The sequence below is a fragment of the Anoplophora glabripennis genome, unplaced genomic scaffold (genome assembly GCF_000390285.2).
Source record: "Anoplophora glabripennis isolate ALB-LARVAE unplaced genomic scaffold, Agla_2.0 scaffold170, whole genome shotgun sequence".
In the NCBI taxonomy this organism is placed as follows: domain Eukaryota; kingdom Metazoa; phylum Arthropoda; class Insecta; order Coleoptera; family Cerambycidae; genus Anoplophora; species Anoplophora glabripennis.
In genome coordinates this window covers 590,230-607,588 of record NW_019416299.1, presented here as the reverse complement: position 1 = coordinate 607,588, position 17,359 = coordinate 590,230, and the positions used below count along the sequence as shown (strand labels likewise).

At 35.1% G+C, this 17,359-nt stretch overlaps 2 protein-coding genes across 8 annotated transcripts in view; one reads left to right on the top strand and one right to left on the bottom strand.

The window, feature by feature from the left end:
• Positions 1–8,494: 8,494 nt before the first annotated feature.
• LOC108903972 lies at positions 8,495–10,695 on the bottom strand. The gene is made up of 6 exons (XM_018706329.1): positions 10,432–10,695; positions 10,166–10,346; positions 9,880–10,113; positions 9,509–9,826; positions 9,352–9,456; positions 8,495–9,253 (listed from the first exon to the last, which is right to left on the bottom strand). Exons 1-6 carry the CDS (start codon positions 10,522–10,524, stop codon positions 8,655–8,657), a joined length of 1,530 nt encoding a protein of 509 aa, XP_018561845.1. The 5' UTR covers positions 10,525–10,695; the 3' UTR covers positions 8,495–8,654.
• Positions 10,696–11,334: 639 nt separating this feature from the next.
• Positions 11,335–17,359, top strand: part of LOC108903970 (interaptin) — a 28,704-nt gene continuing 22,679 nt past the window's right edge. For 6 of the 7 annotated variants that reach the window (XM_018706327.1, XM_018706328.1, XM_018706326.1 and 3 more), the window contains exons 1-6: positions 11,335–11,445; positions 11,604–12,347; positions 12,401–12,640; positions 12,694–12,888; positions 12,946–13,133; positions 16,142–16,655. In XM_018706327.1, coding sequence (XP_018561843.1) covers positions 11,410–11,445; positions 11,604–12,347; positions 12,401–12,640; positions 12,694–12,888; positions 12,946–13,133; positions 16,142–16,655 — 1,917 coding nt within the window. In that variant the 5' untranslated portion in view covers positions 11,335–11,409. The remainder of the gene's footprint in view (positions 11,446–11,603; positions 12,348–12,400; positions 12,641–12,693; positions 12,889–12,945; positions 13,134–16,141; positions 16,656–17,359) is intronic. The other variant, XM_018706323.1, reaches the window with a different exon arrangement.

Genomic DNA, 17,359 nt, shown 5'->3' with positions numbered 1-17,359 from the left:
TTATATATAAAAAAGTTAGTATTTTCGTAGATTTCAGTACCTAAAACCTTGATGGTTTGACCGTTTTTTGCACCTGTTTATTCGTTTTACTGCGGAGTCTTTGAAAATACCCAGATGGCATGACATAACATTCCTATTATTTGATAAGCTTTAGATTATTCAGTTATTAAATGTTTGAAATTATTTGTCTTTGCGGAAAACACTATTTAAAGAATATGGGGCCCTTAAGAGAAATTTATAAAACTAGAATTTTAGTTTTATAAAATCATGATTTGGATTGTATGCAAACACTGGCCAGCCTCCGAACGCTAGTTACTGAACCTCAGACTGGTTGAGTCGACGTTCGCTCACGGTCCATGATAGTCCCGCAGAGGTCTTGCTGATAAGTCCGTCTTAGTCCTGCAAAATTAACCTGTCCGGATTTTACCCAAGTTTTGATTCTGGCTTACTGGAAAGGACGATCGCTTTGTATGTGTCGCCATGGTACTTTTAATGGTATTTACTTCTCTCCAGTTTGGATTTCGCAAGACTCGAGAAATTTTTTGTTTCCGAACCTGAAGCGGTTTTTCCATCGTCCACCGGCAGAGTCATTTTGGAAACTGAGGTGAAAATGTTAATTCTTCGCATAAAAGCCCTTCTTAGACCGGTTTTTGATGGTTCCGCGGTCCCGAATGGAAAGTGGAGTGAATTTTTGAAAGAATAGTTTCTCAAATCACATAATAGATAAAAATTGAAACGCAGAAAGTGCTGTCAATCGTTTCGATCTCTTGAGGGCGAGATTCCCGCCAAACCTGGCACCTGCACGTGCTCCACCGATACACAGACACTATAACTTCTTTAATCTGCGACAGAGACGTTATCAGAAGACCAACAATTGGACGTAACCCCCGTATCGATGTCCCGCGACGCTCGTCCCCCTCTAGGAAGCAGGGCCACGTGCTGTGCCATCTGCTACCGCACCGGAACTCTTTGTTATCAGAGCGGCAGATGGCTGAAAAGTCGACGCCAGACCGCATTTGGGCGATCCACGGGGATATCTCTCGAAGGAGCTTTGGCATATGGCCGTACCTTGGCGGGTTAGCTGTCGAATGTGGTTGGCGCTTTGTTTTTTATCCGTTTCCGGTGGAGTTTGGGGTCTGCTTAGTATTCACGAAGAAAATATGCCGGTGGAGAGGCTTACACCTTTTAAAGATGTACTGCAGAAAGCGACACATCACTTTCATCGTAATAAATTGAGTTTCAGAGTTCGGGCTAAATACACTGTGTTTACACACTACCAAGGAAAAGAAAAATAATTGAATAAAAGGATACAAGTTAATAAAGATACAATTTACAAATAAAATAAAATAAAGTCCAAATCATGGGCGTAGTTAGGGGTGGGGGGACGCTTCAGTCTCGGTGCCCACTCCAGAAAAAAAGATTTAATACTATCATCTTTCTCATATCGGTAAGTCGGTGACGGCGTGATCTTTGCTTTTTTTTAAGAATCAAACCAAAACGTGTTCAAATACCGGGAAGTCGCTGATTTCGAGTTTTTTTTTGTAGAGGTCTCCCTATGGAGAGCTCTATAGCTTGCAGCCGTAAGTCCACCCCATACAAAAATTCTAGCCCATGGGCAAAATACACCTTAAAATAAAAAAATAATTTATAAAATTTATATTGAACGAGCGTTCAAATAAAAACGTGGTCAAGTTGGTTCTGAAAATTTGGACGTAGGGCGTAGCGTATAGCAAATGAACTTAAACGTCATCTGTCAAAGCGCTATATCGCCGCTATCAATTTGAATATTTTCGTTTTAAAAAGCGTTTAAAATGGTGTTTTCTCAAGAACAAAAAGTGTTTATCATAGAGTCCTACTTTAGAAATGGACGCAAGATTGATGGAATATGGAAGTATTCTATTGAGGAATGTTTCATAGAATTTCAAAATCAATTTCCCGGCGTTGTTGAGTACAAAATTTTTCAAAGTGCAGTTCAGCGTTGTGTTAATGTTTTTCGTGAAACGGGCAGTGTAACAAGAAAAGAAGGAAGCGGCCGACCTAAAAAGCGGACTGAAGAATTAAAAGAAAATGTCCAACAAATAATGGAAAATGCGCCAAGAACTTCTGTACGTGTTTTATCACAAATGGTGGGAGTATCAGTCGGTACCTGCCACACAGTGTTAAAAAAAGATTTGCGTTTGTTCTCCTATCGTTTAACTTGTCAGCAAGAACTTCATGAAGTTGATTTTCCGCGACGGGCTGTATTTTGTGAATGGTTTTTAAACAACTACGGTGAACTTCATAATATCACCTTTTTTTCTGATGAAGCCTGGTTTCATTTAAGTGGTTACGTAAACTCACAGAATATGAGAATGTGGTCTTCTGAAAAACCAGATAACTTTTTTGTCGAGGGCCCTCTACACGCTCAAAAAATTGGAGTTTGGTGTGCTCTCAATCGAAGGAGGATTTATGGACCTATTTTTTTTAATGGTACTCTTACTGCGCAAAGGTATAGAGAAGAAATTATCGCTCCTTTTGTTAACCAGCTGGAAGAAAACGAAATTACAAACTTTTACTTTCAACAAGATGGCGCAAGGGCACATACGGCAGGCGAGACGATGAATATGTTGAGGGAAGTTTTCCAAAATCGACTAATAAGTCTCAATGCTGAACATGAATTTCCACCGAGGTCATGTGATATTACGCCGTGTGATTTCTTTTTGTGGCCTTACCTTAAAAACACTATTTTTGAACTGCCTATTCCTGATTTAAACCATCTGCAGGCTCGACTTATAGACAAGATTCGTGAAATTAACAATACCCCGAGCATCTTAGAAAATGTCTTTAATTCTTTGAGGAACAGGTGTGAAAAGTGCTTGGAACAAGGAGGGGGACACTTTCAGCAGCTGCTTTAATTTATTGTTATAACAAGGAGGGGGACACTTTCCGCAGCTCCTTTAATTGTTTGTTATTGTTATCACGATTATTCTTTAAAATAAAGTTATATAGTCATTAACGTTATTGAAACTGACAGCTGCTATACAGCTCGTTGAGAAATGAGGTTAAGTCGGTCGCTATAAGCTACTCCCTACGTCCAATGTGTCAGAGCCAACTTCGACCACGTTTTTATTTGAACGCTCGTTATGTATATTCTATAATATTTAAAAATACATACACTACTATTAACCTTGAAAATCAATAAAAATTGCGTTTAAAATTCTTTAAATCATTATGTTTTAAATTCGTTACTGTTTAAATTCTTTACATGTGGATGTAATACATTGGAAAATTGTATTCCGAAAAAATCTGTTCCTTTTCTTGTTCTCTGGTGTCCAAAAAATCTAGAAGACAAAATAATCTTTCATTTTTTGTTCTAGAATATAATAGAACTGGCTAGAACTGGTAGAAATTTTTCCTTACCTATTGTCATCAAATTTAAATTTTAATTTATTATTCATTACAAATTTTGATTTTTTAATATTCAAAGTAAAAAAAATCAAAGAAAACACATTTTTCTAGGATATATTAAAAAGCGCGTAATTAATTCATAAGATACACCTTGGAAAATCTATAAAATGATACGTTTGATGCTCATAAATACTCAAACCTCGGAAAACTATATATGATTTTCCAAGAATTTTCCGTAATTCCCATTTCTCTAATACACATCTGTCACTGTGAAATGAAATGAAATGCAATTGAATTGACCATTATTTTGGCACTAAAACATTGATTTTCACATGATATGTACATACGTTATTTAAAAAATATATGAGAAAACTATTGAGAGAATCGAATTTTTTTTTGTAGGAAATTTAATTGTGAGCAACTTCTATCTGAAAATTAGTTTCGAAAAAATGCATCCTCATTGAGATATTGGCAGTGTTTGGTCAAAAAACGCGAAAAATCATATATGTATGTATACAGGGTGATTTCACTTTAAACACAGAAACTGCAGGCACAGATTAGTTGCCAAAAATTACTTTTTTCCTGCGCGACTCGGTATTCGAGTTATAGGGTGTAAAGGTGAATTTATTCAATGTAGGTAATATTAACCCCGTGGGTATAACCAGTGGCGTGCTACTCAAGGTGCCGCCCCATTTTCTTAGGAAAAAAATACGCCACTGGCGGTTTTTTGTAGATGTCAAATTCAGGTACTGTTACGCTAAATGAATAAAAAATGTTATTTGGCGTTTTTTTTAATAGTAGTAGCCTTTTATGATATAAAACAATGATCTTAATTTTTTTTGTTAACAAACCCTTAGTTTTAAAGCTAAAAAGTGAGAGAGAAAACTTTTACAAACCGATAAAATTGAAAAAAATGCGTGTGAGCCGTTAAATAGAAAACAAGCCACGACAAAATTATTTCAACCGACAAAAAAACAGTTTTTTTAATATTGTTTGCTCAAGAAAGTATTTGAATGGAAAATAAACCTATTGACAGGAAAATTTAGAAACTAAGTTATTAACTTTGCAATGGCGGTAAATTCAAATTTTGACAAATATCTAATCTAGATTTTAAAATAAACGCATTCTCCGCCAAACACGCGCTTTCATACAGAACAGTACTTCACAACGTATAATAGTTTTCGTTTCGTGCGTATCATTCGCGCTTTAATTTTGCTGCTTGTTAAGGATGAATTTATGATGTCTACCACTGATTCAGCTGATTAAGTGGCTGAATAAGGAAAAAAATTAATAAAAACATAGAACTTTGTTTAAAATTTTATGACTTTTTATTAATACCATGTTTTAACTTTAACCCTTTAAACATTAATATATTTAATTGAATATACAAACGTTTATTTTTCCTTTTTCAATTACAAGTTAATTTGTTATGTTAGTTAACAATTATGTTAATCTTTCAGTATTGAGGACCGATAATCCCTGTGTGAAACTTATGGTCCTCATCAAGTTTCCCCAATCCCCCGATTTTTTTCTCCCGCGTTCACACGGACCTCTGTACCTGCACTTTCTCGCCGATCTGAGGCCCTGAGAAAATCGAACCTAAGCAGTTCTCCGTGGGAAACTACCCCCAGCCCATCTTACACAGTCAATTATTTGTGACCGCTGACCGAAATCGGGACAAAACCCTTCCGACCAGAACAGTTATAATCTCTTTAAAAAATACTCTTCAAAGACCGGAGCGATAGTTTTTCGAGAAGTGGGTATTGTGCCGACGCACAAAGGGCCTTATTTATTGAATGTACGTGATTATTTTCGACACCGGCGCTGGATTTTGACGAAATGAGCGTATTCGAAGCTACCGGCCGTAATTGGTAGTTTTCTCTTTAAAGCACGCCCAATGAAATACAAGAAAAATGTTACGACACGAGTGTCGGGAGTATTATTTTATATTTTAAGGACGATAGTGGTTATTTTGTGGGTATCCACTGCAATTTAACGGTTTTTTTAAATGTTCAAGACCTACAGGGTCGAAATTTCCCAGAAACACACGGCTCGGATAAATGCAATGTTAGGATTTTTCGAATTCTTCCCTTTCAAGTCATTGTGCAACGGAATAATGGCAATGAATCGCGTTTGTTGGTGAGCTCTTTGCACAGGTAAGACTCCAACAAAGAGGTTTTTGCAAGGGAACGGATATCGCAATCTAGTGGTAAAGATTTCTGGTTCTTTTAAATTTTTATGAACACTGAAAATCCTCAACGTAATATTATTTTATTTTACGCCATTCTTCAGCAAAGCAAAGCACAATTACAGGATGGGAATGCACGAAAAGAAGAAAATGGTAAAGTAAAAATAAAAAAATTATGCATAACCACAAAAAAATATCAAAACATACAGAAATAAATAGAAAATGAAATCTATATAATAAATAATTATTGAAAATGAAAACCAAAAATGATATGTCTAAATATAATCAGTTCCGCAGGGTTCTGTCCTTGGCCCTTTAATGTTTACAATTTTTATTAATGATATTGCGTCTGATTTGAATGTAAGTTGCTTATGATATGCTGATGAGACATGACAATATTTCGTTCTATAAACAATGAACCTGCATATAATTTACAACGAAATATGAAATATAACTTTAACAAACTCTTCGCCAGGAAGTGTAATATCCTGATTTTTTTAGTCGACAGATGACTGAAATATTATAATTTTATTCTTAAAGGATTTATCCTTCAAAGGACTGACTTAGTTAAAGATTTAGGGGTATTTCTTGAAGCCTCATTCTTACACCAAACTTATTCCTCCGAGGTTTACTACTTAGTGGATATTGTATAGGCAACTTACATTACATCTACCTGTATAGTGTGTTGCGAAATACATACTTATGTTTGCGCTTGTTGCTGACAATTAAGGGGGGAAACAACATTAAGAGGTTAAAAAAAAATCGAATTTTTTTTAATGTATAAATTGTTAGTATAACTATTCGAGAATATGCTGCTAAGAGTTCAAAACAAAATTCCTATTCGTTTCGATTTTATGAGCCTAACGTTCGGTTGAACGTCTATTAGATCAGTGCTCGCTCGGGCACACACCTGGTAGGACGAAGCGCTTGTTCTTGTTCAGATAGTCTAGTCATTTATTAAGCAAGAAAAGAAGAAATGCAAGCTCAGTATGGTGCCTATGAGGAAGAAGAAAGGCTGTTATATAGTGCTGGAATCGCTGATTGATCGGAAAGCACTATATACTATTGACAACTTTCTCAAATTTCTAGTTTGCGGAAATCTTCAAATGCGTTTTTCTCGAAACGACATTTTTTTGATTCACGGGAACTCTAGCTCAAAAAGTTATGAACTGATTGTTATGAAAATTGAAAATGTGTTTATGAAATTACAAAGAACATGAACCAACAATCGGGGTGATATCATAATTTTAAGGGTGTCTTTTTATTCAAAATAACTGAAAATAGATGGTGAAAATCGATACATTTTTTTCACACATGTCAAAACTTCAATTCTAACAACTTTTACCCAAAATGAGGTTCATATTCTTTAAAAACATATTAACAATGCAGGAAAACAAGAAGTGACTTGAAAAAAATTTGTAAATGTAGTTCAAAATATTGTAACATCTTTTACTTATTTAGTTTTCATGTCATATGTATAATATACGCAATACCATTATAATAGGCCCCAACATACTTTATTTACATAGTATTCTAAGTGTAAATTTTTTAATAATTATATGAAAATTATGTATAAATTAAGTAAACTATCAAAAAATATTATTGTGACCTTATGAAGTTACTATTCCTATAAAGAAATATTCAGAATTTTATAGAAATAGAACATGTTTTTTCAGATTCATATGTAGAAATTATACAATTATTACACAGAATTATACCAAATCATACGAGACCAAATATATTAGGAATATTAGGAATTTATATGAGAGATGAGAGGAACCGTTTTAATTATAAATTCATATAAAAAAAATTGTAAAATATTACACACAAATATTATTACATTACATATATTATATTATTGCTATAGTTACATGTAATAATAATAATTCAATTGTTGCTATATTGTTTTAACTAACATACCTGTTTCCTTTAAAAGTCCTTTTCTTGATTGTAATCTTAATAACTCTGCTTGAAGACTGCATTCAAAGTCTGAGTCCTCAAAATGTCCACTGCAAATATTATGTCCAGTTGAAGGATTAAACAAATCGCGTCTGGTGTACCATTCCACACACATCTTTCTAAGTTTTCTATTCTTAGGAAACATATGAAATGAAGAATTATTATTGCAAATTTCAACACTACACCTCATGTTTGGCATTTTAACGTGATAAATGGTAAATTAATAGTTTATATTAACCACTACACCATTAACTTTTCAAAAACTATTATTAATAACTAATTAGTTATTGCAAAATACCCGAACAACTATGAAAATTTTATATAAAACTTGGAAAAATGTAAAATTACTGATTTAGGTCGCATGTAAACAAACATGATTCCTAAATAAAAGGTTAGGAATCTTGTTTTGTTTTGAGTTAAGCCACGCCCATAATGCCAGGAACACACGGGCGCTTTGTTGACGCGCGTTTCAGTGTTATACAAATCGAAGTACAAGCCACAAAGTGAATGCTAGACGCACGTTCAGACTTGTCGAAGCGCGTTTTACAAATTACATCCGACTGGATCTTGCTGATCACACACGCGACTGTGAACGAAGGTTTTCCAGCATTTCCTCTGCTGGAATGGCTCTTCTCATGTTCGTATCATTCTTTGTTATGTCATTCTTGATTGCAGCCAACAGTTCATTGAATGATTTGATATATAGGGAAGTAATTAAAAATTTTTCCGGGTTAGCTCTTAGAAGTGGTAAGTGTATTAGCACAAAACATTTTCGTTTCCATCACTTCATATTTATAAAGATTATGAGTCAGTGATAAATATACTTTCATTATTCAACTGAGAGGTAATGAAAGTATGTTAATTTTTTTCTTTTTAAAATATCGAAACTTTACCAAAATTCCTTAGGCATTGATGATTTTGTGATTACGACAGCAATGTCTGATGAAAAAGAAGCCGGGATACAACGAATACCATTTATTAAACATCGGAGAACATTTGATTATAAATAATTAAGATATGTATATAAAATCAACGTACATTTATAAAAATAAAACAAAAAAAATACATGCCAGACAAAAAGTCAATCAATCAGTCTTAAAGTTAACATTGTCATTCACATTTACAGCAAAACATCGATTTCTTTAGGTTCGTCGAAGTGTTCGGATTGGTCGGTTATGACAATCTTGGGGGTCTCCCGCTTCTGCAAAGCCTCCGTCTCTGTCTGAGCCAGCTTTATCTTCTTCATCAGCTCCATGCAGTTCATGTTATTCTCGTAGTTGAAGTCGGGAGCTACGGGTTGGAAAACATTAAGCAGCTTCTGGAAATCCTCCATTAACTCGAACTTGACGCAGTTTATCAGGATTTCGGGTATATCTTTCGTGGAATAAGAAAAATTGAGGATCATTATTTCTTTCTCGGGTGTGGATTTTTTAGTTTCCTCCTTCAGGAAGTTGTAAGTCATGTAGTCCAGGGCGCAGCTGTTGTCTTCGATGTCGGGGGGTGGGACGTACATTATGTGAGTAGCCAGGATGAGGTTGTCACTGCACCACTTCTCGGCGTTCTTTTGTTTGGTTTTGGTCAGGTTGACGGGATCGAGCATCACCTCGATTCCCGTCAGATGCTTTATCGTTTTCGCCAAGGTGGTGACGACCTCATTGTGCTTTTCCGAAGAGGGTTTAAAGAGGATCAAGATTTTTTCGACGGCTTCGGGGAGGCCGCCTGAAAATGGAATAAATGATTTGTATTTCAGAAATGCACATTTAATTTTAGTTATAGAACACCCTGTACAACTACTATTTGTAAAAAGCTCCACTCACCTGAATTTTTAAACCTGCGATTCCACATGTGAAAGATAAACAGCACAAAGGGGATAATAAAACTTGCTCCTACGATCCCAATAACCAGCGGTGTCCCTTTTTTACCTAAAAATATTAGAACGTTACGATTTTTCCAACATTCCTTACACAAACGTACTGATAAAGACTTTTGACGTGATCGTCTTCATGCAAACGTCTTCCAAACATCTGTCACTGATCACCGAGATGGCAAAATAATAGTACCCTTCCTCGTTGTAAGTCAAATAGTCGAAATGTAAAATCGGCTTCCGGTAAGAGGAGAGCAAGCGTACATCCAACAGTATTATCTTTTTGTCTTTCTCTCTAAACACCTCGACTTTGTAATGACTCACGTTATAAGACCTCGGTAACGTCTGTATCTTTAACGATATCTCATAGCTGTTTGTGAAATCTATATAGGAAAATATCAGCCTCTTGGAAACGGGTACAATGTCACCTAGAACAGTCAAATTAAGCTTAAGCACATATTTACCGGTACGGTGTTGTTACTGTAAAAGTTTGTGTTTGGCATATCAAACAATATCTTCTTGTACATAGCCTCTTGTTTGTTTTCAGCCTTATACTCAAGAAAGTACGTCTTTGCCCTCAGCTTCTTGGCAGTATTCCAAAAGCAAGCATCGTAGAGATCTGAGTTTATCGGTAACTTGACTTCCTTCTCCACCGTGTACATTTTGCAGACATTTTGGTTCTTGTTGTTATCATCGGATATTCTTAGATAGGCCTCTACGAGAAACAACTGCTTACAAAAAATTGTAACACCTAACAACAAACTTACTCTTCCATTTAACATTTGAAAATGACATATTTAACACTGAATGGGCAGATTGGTTCGGTTGTACTTGCAAAGTTATATCCCCTAAATTATTCTTCATTTTCTCACTTCCAGCGAAGGTAACTTGAGTACAATCTCTCGAACCAAAATTCATTGATTTTATTCCACAGGTATACAAAGAATGCTAAAAAAAATTGAATTATATTTATATATCCTGAATTGAAGATGTTATTTACGAATTTCATGCTAATTTTGCCTGTTATACGAACCCTTTCACTACACAGATTTTCTTGGACACTGCACAAATCATAAACATGGACATGATTAAAGAGAGATATAAAGAACAGCAATAATATTCGCATTTTTACGTTTTATATAAGTACAATACAAATTGTTAAACGTTGATCCAGTTACATCTTCTAGTAAAACATGTTATAAGTTAGAAAAATATTGTCAATCATCGATAATGTCTGCAAACTAAATCTATTAAATAACTGTAACTACATCTCCCCCATCTCATAAATATTTGGAAACTGAGGGAGAGAACGTCGGGAATTGAATCGACGCAAAGCAGCAACGCAAAACGCAACTCCAAAATCCTTTGACATAAATAGGAAACGAGAAATGTCCGAATGATAACAAATAATCGAATGGACAGTAGTTTGAAAAAAGATGCCATCAGATGAAGTATTTCTGAAATCGCGCAGGCAGCATATTTTTAACAGTAAGATATGAGTAAGATCATTACTATGCAACTTTTAAAACTTATGATAACGATAAAATGCTGTAAACATATTTTTAACCATTTAAGGAATAAAAATAGATCAACTTTTATTTTATTTTAAATGTTATGTTAAAACCTTATCTATTTTTCTGAAATTCGGTGTAAATAAAACATGATTGCAAATGTTGAAAATATTCAACTTCATCGCTCCTGTACTACCCATTTAAATTTTGCCTGGCCAATAGAATTCCATAACGCAATAATCGAAACGCGGAAAGCTTTGTTGGCAACCCACCTTAAGATTAAAATGCTAAAATAGCAATTTTTAGCTACGCGCATGCCTATTCCCAGTGTTTTTTATCATTTTTACTCATTGATGTTTTAATAACTGAAATTGTTCAAACGGGATTAAATAACTGATGAGTATTTCAGGATTCAGGATTATGGAAGAAAATACATTATTTTTCGTTAAGTAGAATGAGTCCTTATTGAGCAGATAAATCAAATTCAGGAAATAGGAAAAATGGAGACAAGTAATGGAAAAGCAGAAGACGATTCCGTAAGTTTATATTTTTAGATCCTCAGTGTAATTAGTATCTAAATGCGTACGTTGTGAATTATGTTTAAATAAAGATCATAATTCATCTTTACTTTTCGTATAATATCTTTTAATATACTAAAGATATTTATGTTTGCCTAAATATAAATGTATTGTAGAACCCCAAAAAAGACCTAAATGATACCGAGGCTTCTCTATCGCTGTCCATAACTCCACCAATCCCCGATGACAACAAAAAAGACAACGAACACTCCGATGAGAGCATTTCGGAGCACCTAACTTCTAACAGTACCAGTGTAGAGAACGACCGATCCTACCAAGAGATCGAAATCTCTAACAGGCCTTCAACCGTATTTTTTAACTTGCCATCATCCGACGAAGAGAGGCAGCACATTTCTCAAGAACAGCGGCCTCGGTCTCTGGAGACCAGTTTCTGTAGTGATACTAGTGTTATAAGTTTGAATTACCTGGATAGAATTAGTTTCAGAAACATGGAAATGAGTGATAATGTGCGTAGCATCTTGGATGAGATCTTAAACGACGACCAGTTTGTTTCGGGGAACGAGGACTCGGGATCTTTCACTAAGTCCAGGGAGGAAAGTTTGAATATCTTCGCCAACATCGATCTAGATGATAAGAGTTTGACTAATTTTAGGAACAGTCAGAACGATCTAATGGAAAAAGATTTTTTTAGTGGTAATTTTGCAGTACCTTTAGCGAGAGACGCGATTGATATCGACAAACGAGTTAAGGATTTTGAGGAGCTGATAGCGGTTAAAGACAGTACGATCGCTGCTCTCACTTCCGAACTTGATTCGTTTCGAGAACTGAGCAACACAAATTCGGGAAGTATGGTGTCGACAACGGAGTACAAGCAGCTCCAAGAAGAGTGCCATAGCAAAGTAAGTTTGATATAGTTTTTTCCTAAAGTAGACAAACGTTTTTATATTCGTAGTTGATGGAATACAACAGTGCCATAATCTATAAAAACGATCTGATTCAACAACTGAGCGAATCGTTAGACCAGTCGGTTAATGAGAGAAAGGAACTTTTAAAACAAGTCGATATCTTCAAGGAGGAAATTTCGCAGTTGCAGAAACAACTTCAAGACACAACGAGGATGGTAAACGATCACAAGTGTGTTAAAGAAACCAAAGAAGAAACCGATTATACCTCGGCAGTACAAGTAATAAAGGTCAGTGTTTAAAACCGTAGCAAATTTCTATTATGATCCTTTTTATGGTTTAGGAAGATGACGATGAGAAAACGGAAACGTCGGAGCCCGTTTTGGACTTGGACTTGGAGTTTTCGACGTTGGAATCGAACTTGAACCCCGCTCAAAGTAACTTGCTCAACGATTTAAAGATTAAGGTCAACGAGTTCGTCAGACAGAGCGTGATGAAGAATAGGAACCTTTATGAAGAGGAAATAAGTAAACTGAAGGTTAGTTTTGTGAAAAAAATAATTATAACGCAATTTCTTACTAACGTTTGTTTCTAGGAAAATATAGTCCTTGAAAAAGAAGATTACGAAATGGAAATTAACAAACTGAGGGACTTGCTGGCAAACATAAAGTGTGGTTCGACTGAAATTATGGAACTAAGGCAAGAATTGGAGGCGAGACATTCGAGGGAAGTGGAAGAACTGAGGACTTATTTTGAGAAAAAATGTGCCGACTTGGAGAAAAAGTAAGTGAACTTTTGTATTTTAACGATAGAAATCGAAATTCCTCAAAAGTGCCGCTGTAGATGTCTCTACAGAAAATATATTGTTACAAAAAAATTGTATACTATTTTGTTCGTAATATTCAGGAAGAATTAATCCCGTGTGAGCACATATGGCTGCTCTACATACATAACTTTGGGAATGCGATATAATGTATGTAGACCTACTGACATTTAGGATATTGAAATATACTTTGTAGGTTATATATCACAGAGTAACCTACTCTCAGTAGGTACAAAGTAATGCTTTGTGTCAGTAGGCGTTAAGTACCAATGACATTTAAAATATGACATATATTTTGTAGGTTATGTCTACCTACTCCATTAGGTACAAAGTATAGTCCAATCAAAATAGATTTTTATGTTCCAAAATTTAGTTCAGTTAATCAAAGATACGTAAATATTAGAAAAAATTCTGTAGAATCGAATGAGCTACTCTACCCCAGCTGAATGTTAGGGCTTGATTGTCAAAATGGTGTCCAAAGTTCGCAAAAAAAACAGTTTTTTTTTTCATTTAAAAAAAGAAACTAAACATTTTAGAAGAAATGTTTTAGACAAAAGTTGTAGAACTTTTTATAACTAAAATTTTCAGCCTAGCTCGATGTCAATTGAAAACAACTGTATTAGTTATTGCAAAAAAACGAATGAAAATCGCATTTTTTTAAAAGTTCTGTATCTTTAAATCGAAAAAAGATTTTTTTTACGAAACTTTCAAAATATGCAGTCTTTGGCAAGTGGAATATTGCAAAATATTTGTTTTTCGAAAATCTTTTTTTTTTTCCACTTCAGTAAATCATACAGTAATACACTTATGTGACCCATCTTGGGCTTAAAATTTTTTCTAAGAGTTGTACTTTCCTGTGCGTAGTGCAACATAATTGGAAACATGCGAAAAATCTACCGAAACTGACTTCTTTTTCGGCTCAAAAAATGTAGATCTTTTTCGTATCGTTGAAATTTAATCGGAATGGAATTATTGCCATTTGAAGGCCGACATTTTTCCATAGATAAAAAAAAAATGTCTACGATCAACAGGAGGCGAGAAATTTTTATTTTTTTTCAAAAAATTGCTACAACCTTATTTTTTAATATTAAAGTTTGAAAATTACACATGTTGTAGTTGAATACTTTTACCTTAGGCCCCGTAAAATGCTTGCTCCGTTCGACATGTTGACTTTTGTTGGGGGGGGGGGAGAAAGACTGTGACGTGAATGTTGTATTTGTCAATCCTATGTATTGAACTCAGCTGAGTCACAGTATTCCTCTCCCCACCACGTATATCAACGTGTCGAGCAAAACAAGCATATTACGAGACCCAATAAAATTAAGTTTACTGTAAAATTTTTGCGAACTATTTTTCATATTGAAATAAAAATATTCAACTACAACATGTTGTAAATTTCAGACCTTAATATTTATTAATAAATGGGGTCGTAGTAATTTTTTGAAAAAAAATTTTTTTTCTAGGCTCCTTTTGGTCGTGGAACTCTTTTTTTTAAATTAGTGAAAAAATGTCAACTTTCAAATAGGAACAGTGCCATACCGATAAAATTTCAACAATAAGAAAAAGATCTACATTTTTCGACCCAAAAAAAGAAGTCAAAGTTTCAGTAGATTTTTCACATATTTCCAATTATTTTCAAATACGCGCACAATTTGCACAGGAAAGTACAATTCTTCGAAAAAATTCAAGTCCAAGATTGAAGCATGATAAAATTTTTTTTGAAAAACTGAATTTTTGCAAAAACTCAAATATTTTGCAATTTTACCAAAATGCATTTTTTCTACTTGGCAAGTACTATATATTCCGAGAGATTCCGAAAGTTTCTTAAAATGTTTTTTTTTTTCATTTTAAAGATAAAAGTTTTTAAAAAATGTGATTTTTAGTCGTTTTTTAGCAATAACTAATACATTTGTTTATAAATTGACGACGGATTGGGCCCAACTTTTGTCTAAAACAATTTTTTTTAAATGTTTTTAGTTTTTTCTTAATTAAAAAAAAATTGTTTTTTTGCGAGCTTTGGACGCCATTTTGAAAATGAAGCCCTAACATTTAGCTGGGATAAAGTAGTTCATTCAGTTCTAAGAAATTTTCCCTAATTTTTACGTGTCTGTGTTTACTGAACTAAATTTTGGCAAAAAACGAGGTATTTTCGACAATTTGACTGGCCTTTGAGCCGTGGGCTAACGCCTTTGACTAATATTTTTGGCATTGAATAGTAATGAAAATTGATACTATTGAATGAATATGACTCAGTTATATCCCATGGGGTAGATGTTTCCCCCAATGTCATTAGTTAATAACTTATTAAATAAGAAAGTTGAATGAAACATTAAAGATATCTTGATTAGTATGTATGTATGTTGGAGGGTGGTGGAATTGTTTTTCCACCGCGGCACTTAGGCCTTATTAGGCCCCTTGTACACCCTCCTTCATTACTCGAGTACTTTTCTTCAAACCATCCTATTTACTACACGGGTGGCTTGGTGGCAAAGTCTCGTACAGTTTATGTATGATAGCATGGTCCTGAGTTACAAAGATTTTCTTTGCTCTGTTCTCATTACCATTTATCGGGGACCACACGCATGTGGCGGGCGACCCAGGTCTCTGGTAGGCTGCCACAGCCACAACCTCGAGCCTGCCTTAGGTCACCCATCCAAATTCCAGTCTGCGTCCGTGATACTTGCCTCGGCAGATGGAAGTCCGCCCACCAAGACATCCGGCTGGGCGGTCGATTAGTATATTTATTGGAAGACAACAAAGAAATAAATATTTATTTTGAAAAATGCAAAAACAAGTACTTTTCCTATGTTGCCTTTGTGTAAAACTTTACAATTTCTTTCCATTTTAAGATGTGTTGGAATAAAAATTATATATTTTCTGTTCTTTGTAACGTGAAATTTAAGCAACTTCACTTTCTAGCAAGTACATATGAGAAATAACCCATTATTTCATAATTTTCCCATTCCAGTTATTCAGAGGAGGTTTTCAGCCAGCAAAGCAGGAAAATGTCAGGCTCTACCTGCTCGGAGGCCGAACTGAACTCCGACCTTCTCTTCTCGCACCCACCGGGCCCCCACGGCGACATAAGCTACGACCTGCAGCCAAACATCACCAAAAAGGACCTGACCAACCTGAAGAACGAGCTGAACAGCGTCCTGGATAAGATCAACAACTACAACCTCGATAGTATCTCCGAGGAGGACTTCAACGCCCTGAAATCCGAAATGGGCAAGTGCAACCTGAACAACCTGCTCAAGTACGACCTGGCGGTCATCAGGAACGACCTGCAGAATAAGTATCACGCCGAACTGGAAGTACTGAGGGAGGACAACGAGAACAGGGTGGATTTGTTGAACGTGGAGCACGAGAAGAAGCTGAGGGGTCTGGAGGAGAAGTATCTGGAGGAGGTGGAGAACTTGAGGGGTCAGATCGACGAGTTGGGGAGGCAGAATCTTTGCATCAGCTCGGCCGTGCAGGAGGTGGTGAGTGTTTGAGAAAGTTTGGGGAGATGTCCGGGTTATTGTTGTTTTTTTTTAATTTGTGGTATAATTTTTTTAATGAACTAATTTAATGGTGTGGTTCTTAACCGTTACAACTTTTAGAATGTTTTTTGTATGAAAAGGGAAATATTAGGTCTTTTTTCAAAATTTTTGATCAGGTAACAGTAAAAGAGTAGAGAAAGATCATTATTACCCAGATTATGGAGTCTCAATGCGTCTTGCGTGATGTCAGTGGTGCACAGCACTTTGTGATGCAAAATGAATCGATACATATTTATGTGCGCCTACCGAGTAATAATATGCCGCCCCCTCTCCCAATGACAAGCTTAATGATTAATTATAGCTAGTATTTTTACAAATTAACAAATTTTATTAATGAAAATTGAAGATTAGGCAGATTTTAATGCTTAGAATTGAATTAAATTACGAACTTCGATTTTATTGTACAGGGTAGGTCAAAAACACCAAAATGTTATTTTGCATAAGAGTAAACACCTTATTTTGCAAGATATGAAAAAAGGCATTCTTGATAAAAAGTTTTTGCTTGTTTAGAAAATACAACTCACCCTGACGAACTTCAGTTTTGTTGTACAGGGTGGTTTAAAAACACAAAAATGTTATTGTGCGTACGTGTAAACTCATCTTATTTTGCAAGATACGAAAAAAAGGCATTCTTGATAAAAGGT

Bases quoted from the DNA above. Each gene is read 5' to 3' on its own strand.
- LOC108903972 (XM_018706329.1), bottom strand. From the start codon at position 10,524: ATGCGAATATTATTGCTGTTCTTTATATCTCTCTTTAATCATGTCCAT. The intron at 10,114-10,165 runs GTAAGTTTGTTG...TGTTTCTCGTAG, and splicing joins TTCAAATGTTAAATGGAAGA to AGGCCTATCTAAGAATATCC. The intron at 9,827-9,879 runs GTAACAACACCG...TGACTGTTCTAG, and splicing joins GCCAAACACAAACTTTTACA to GTGACATTGTACCCGTTTCC.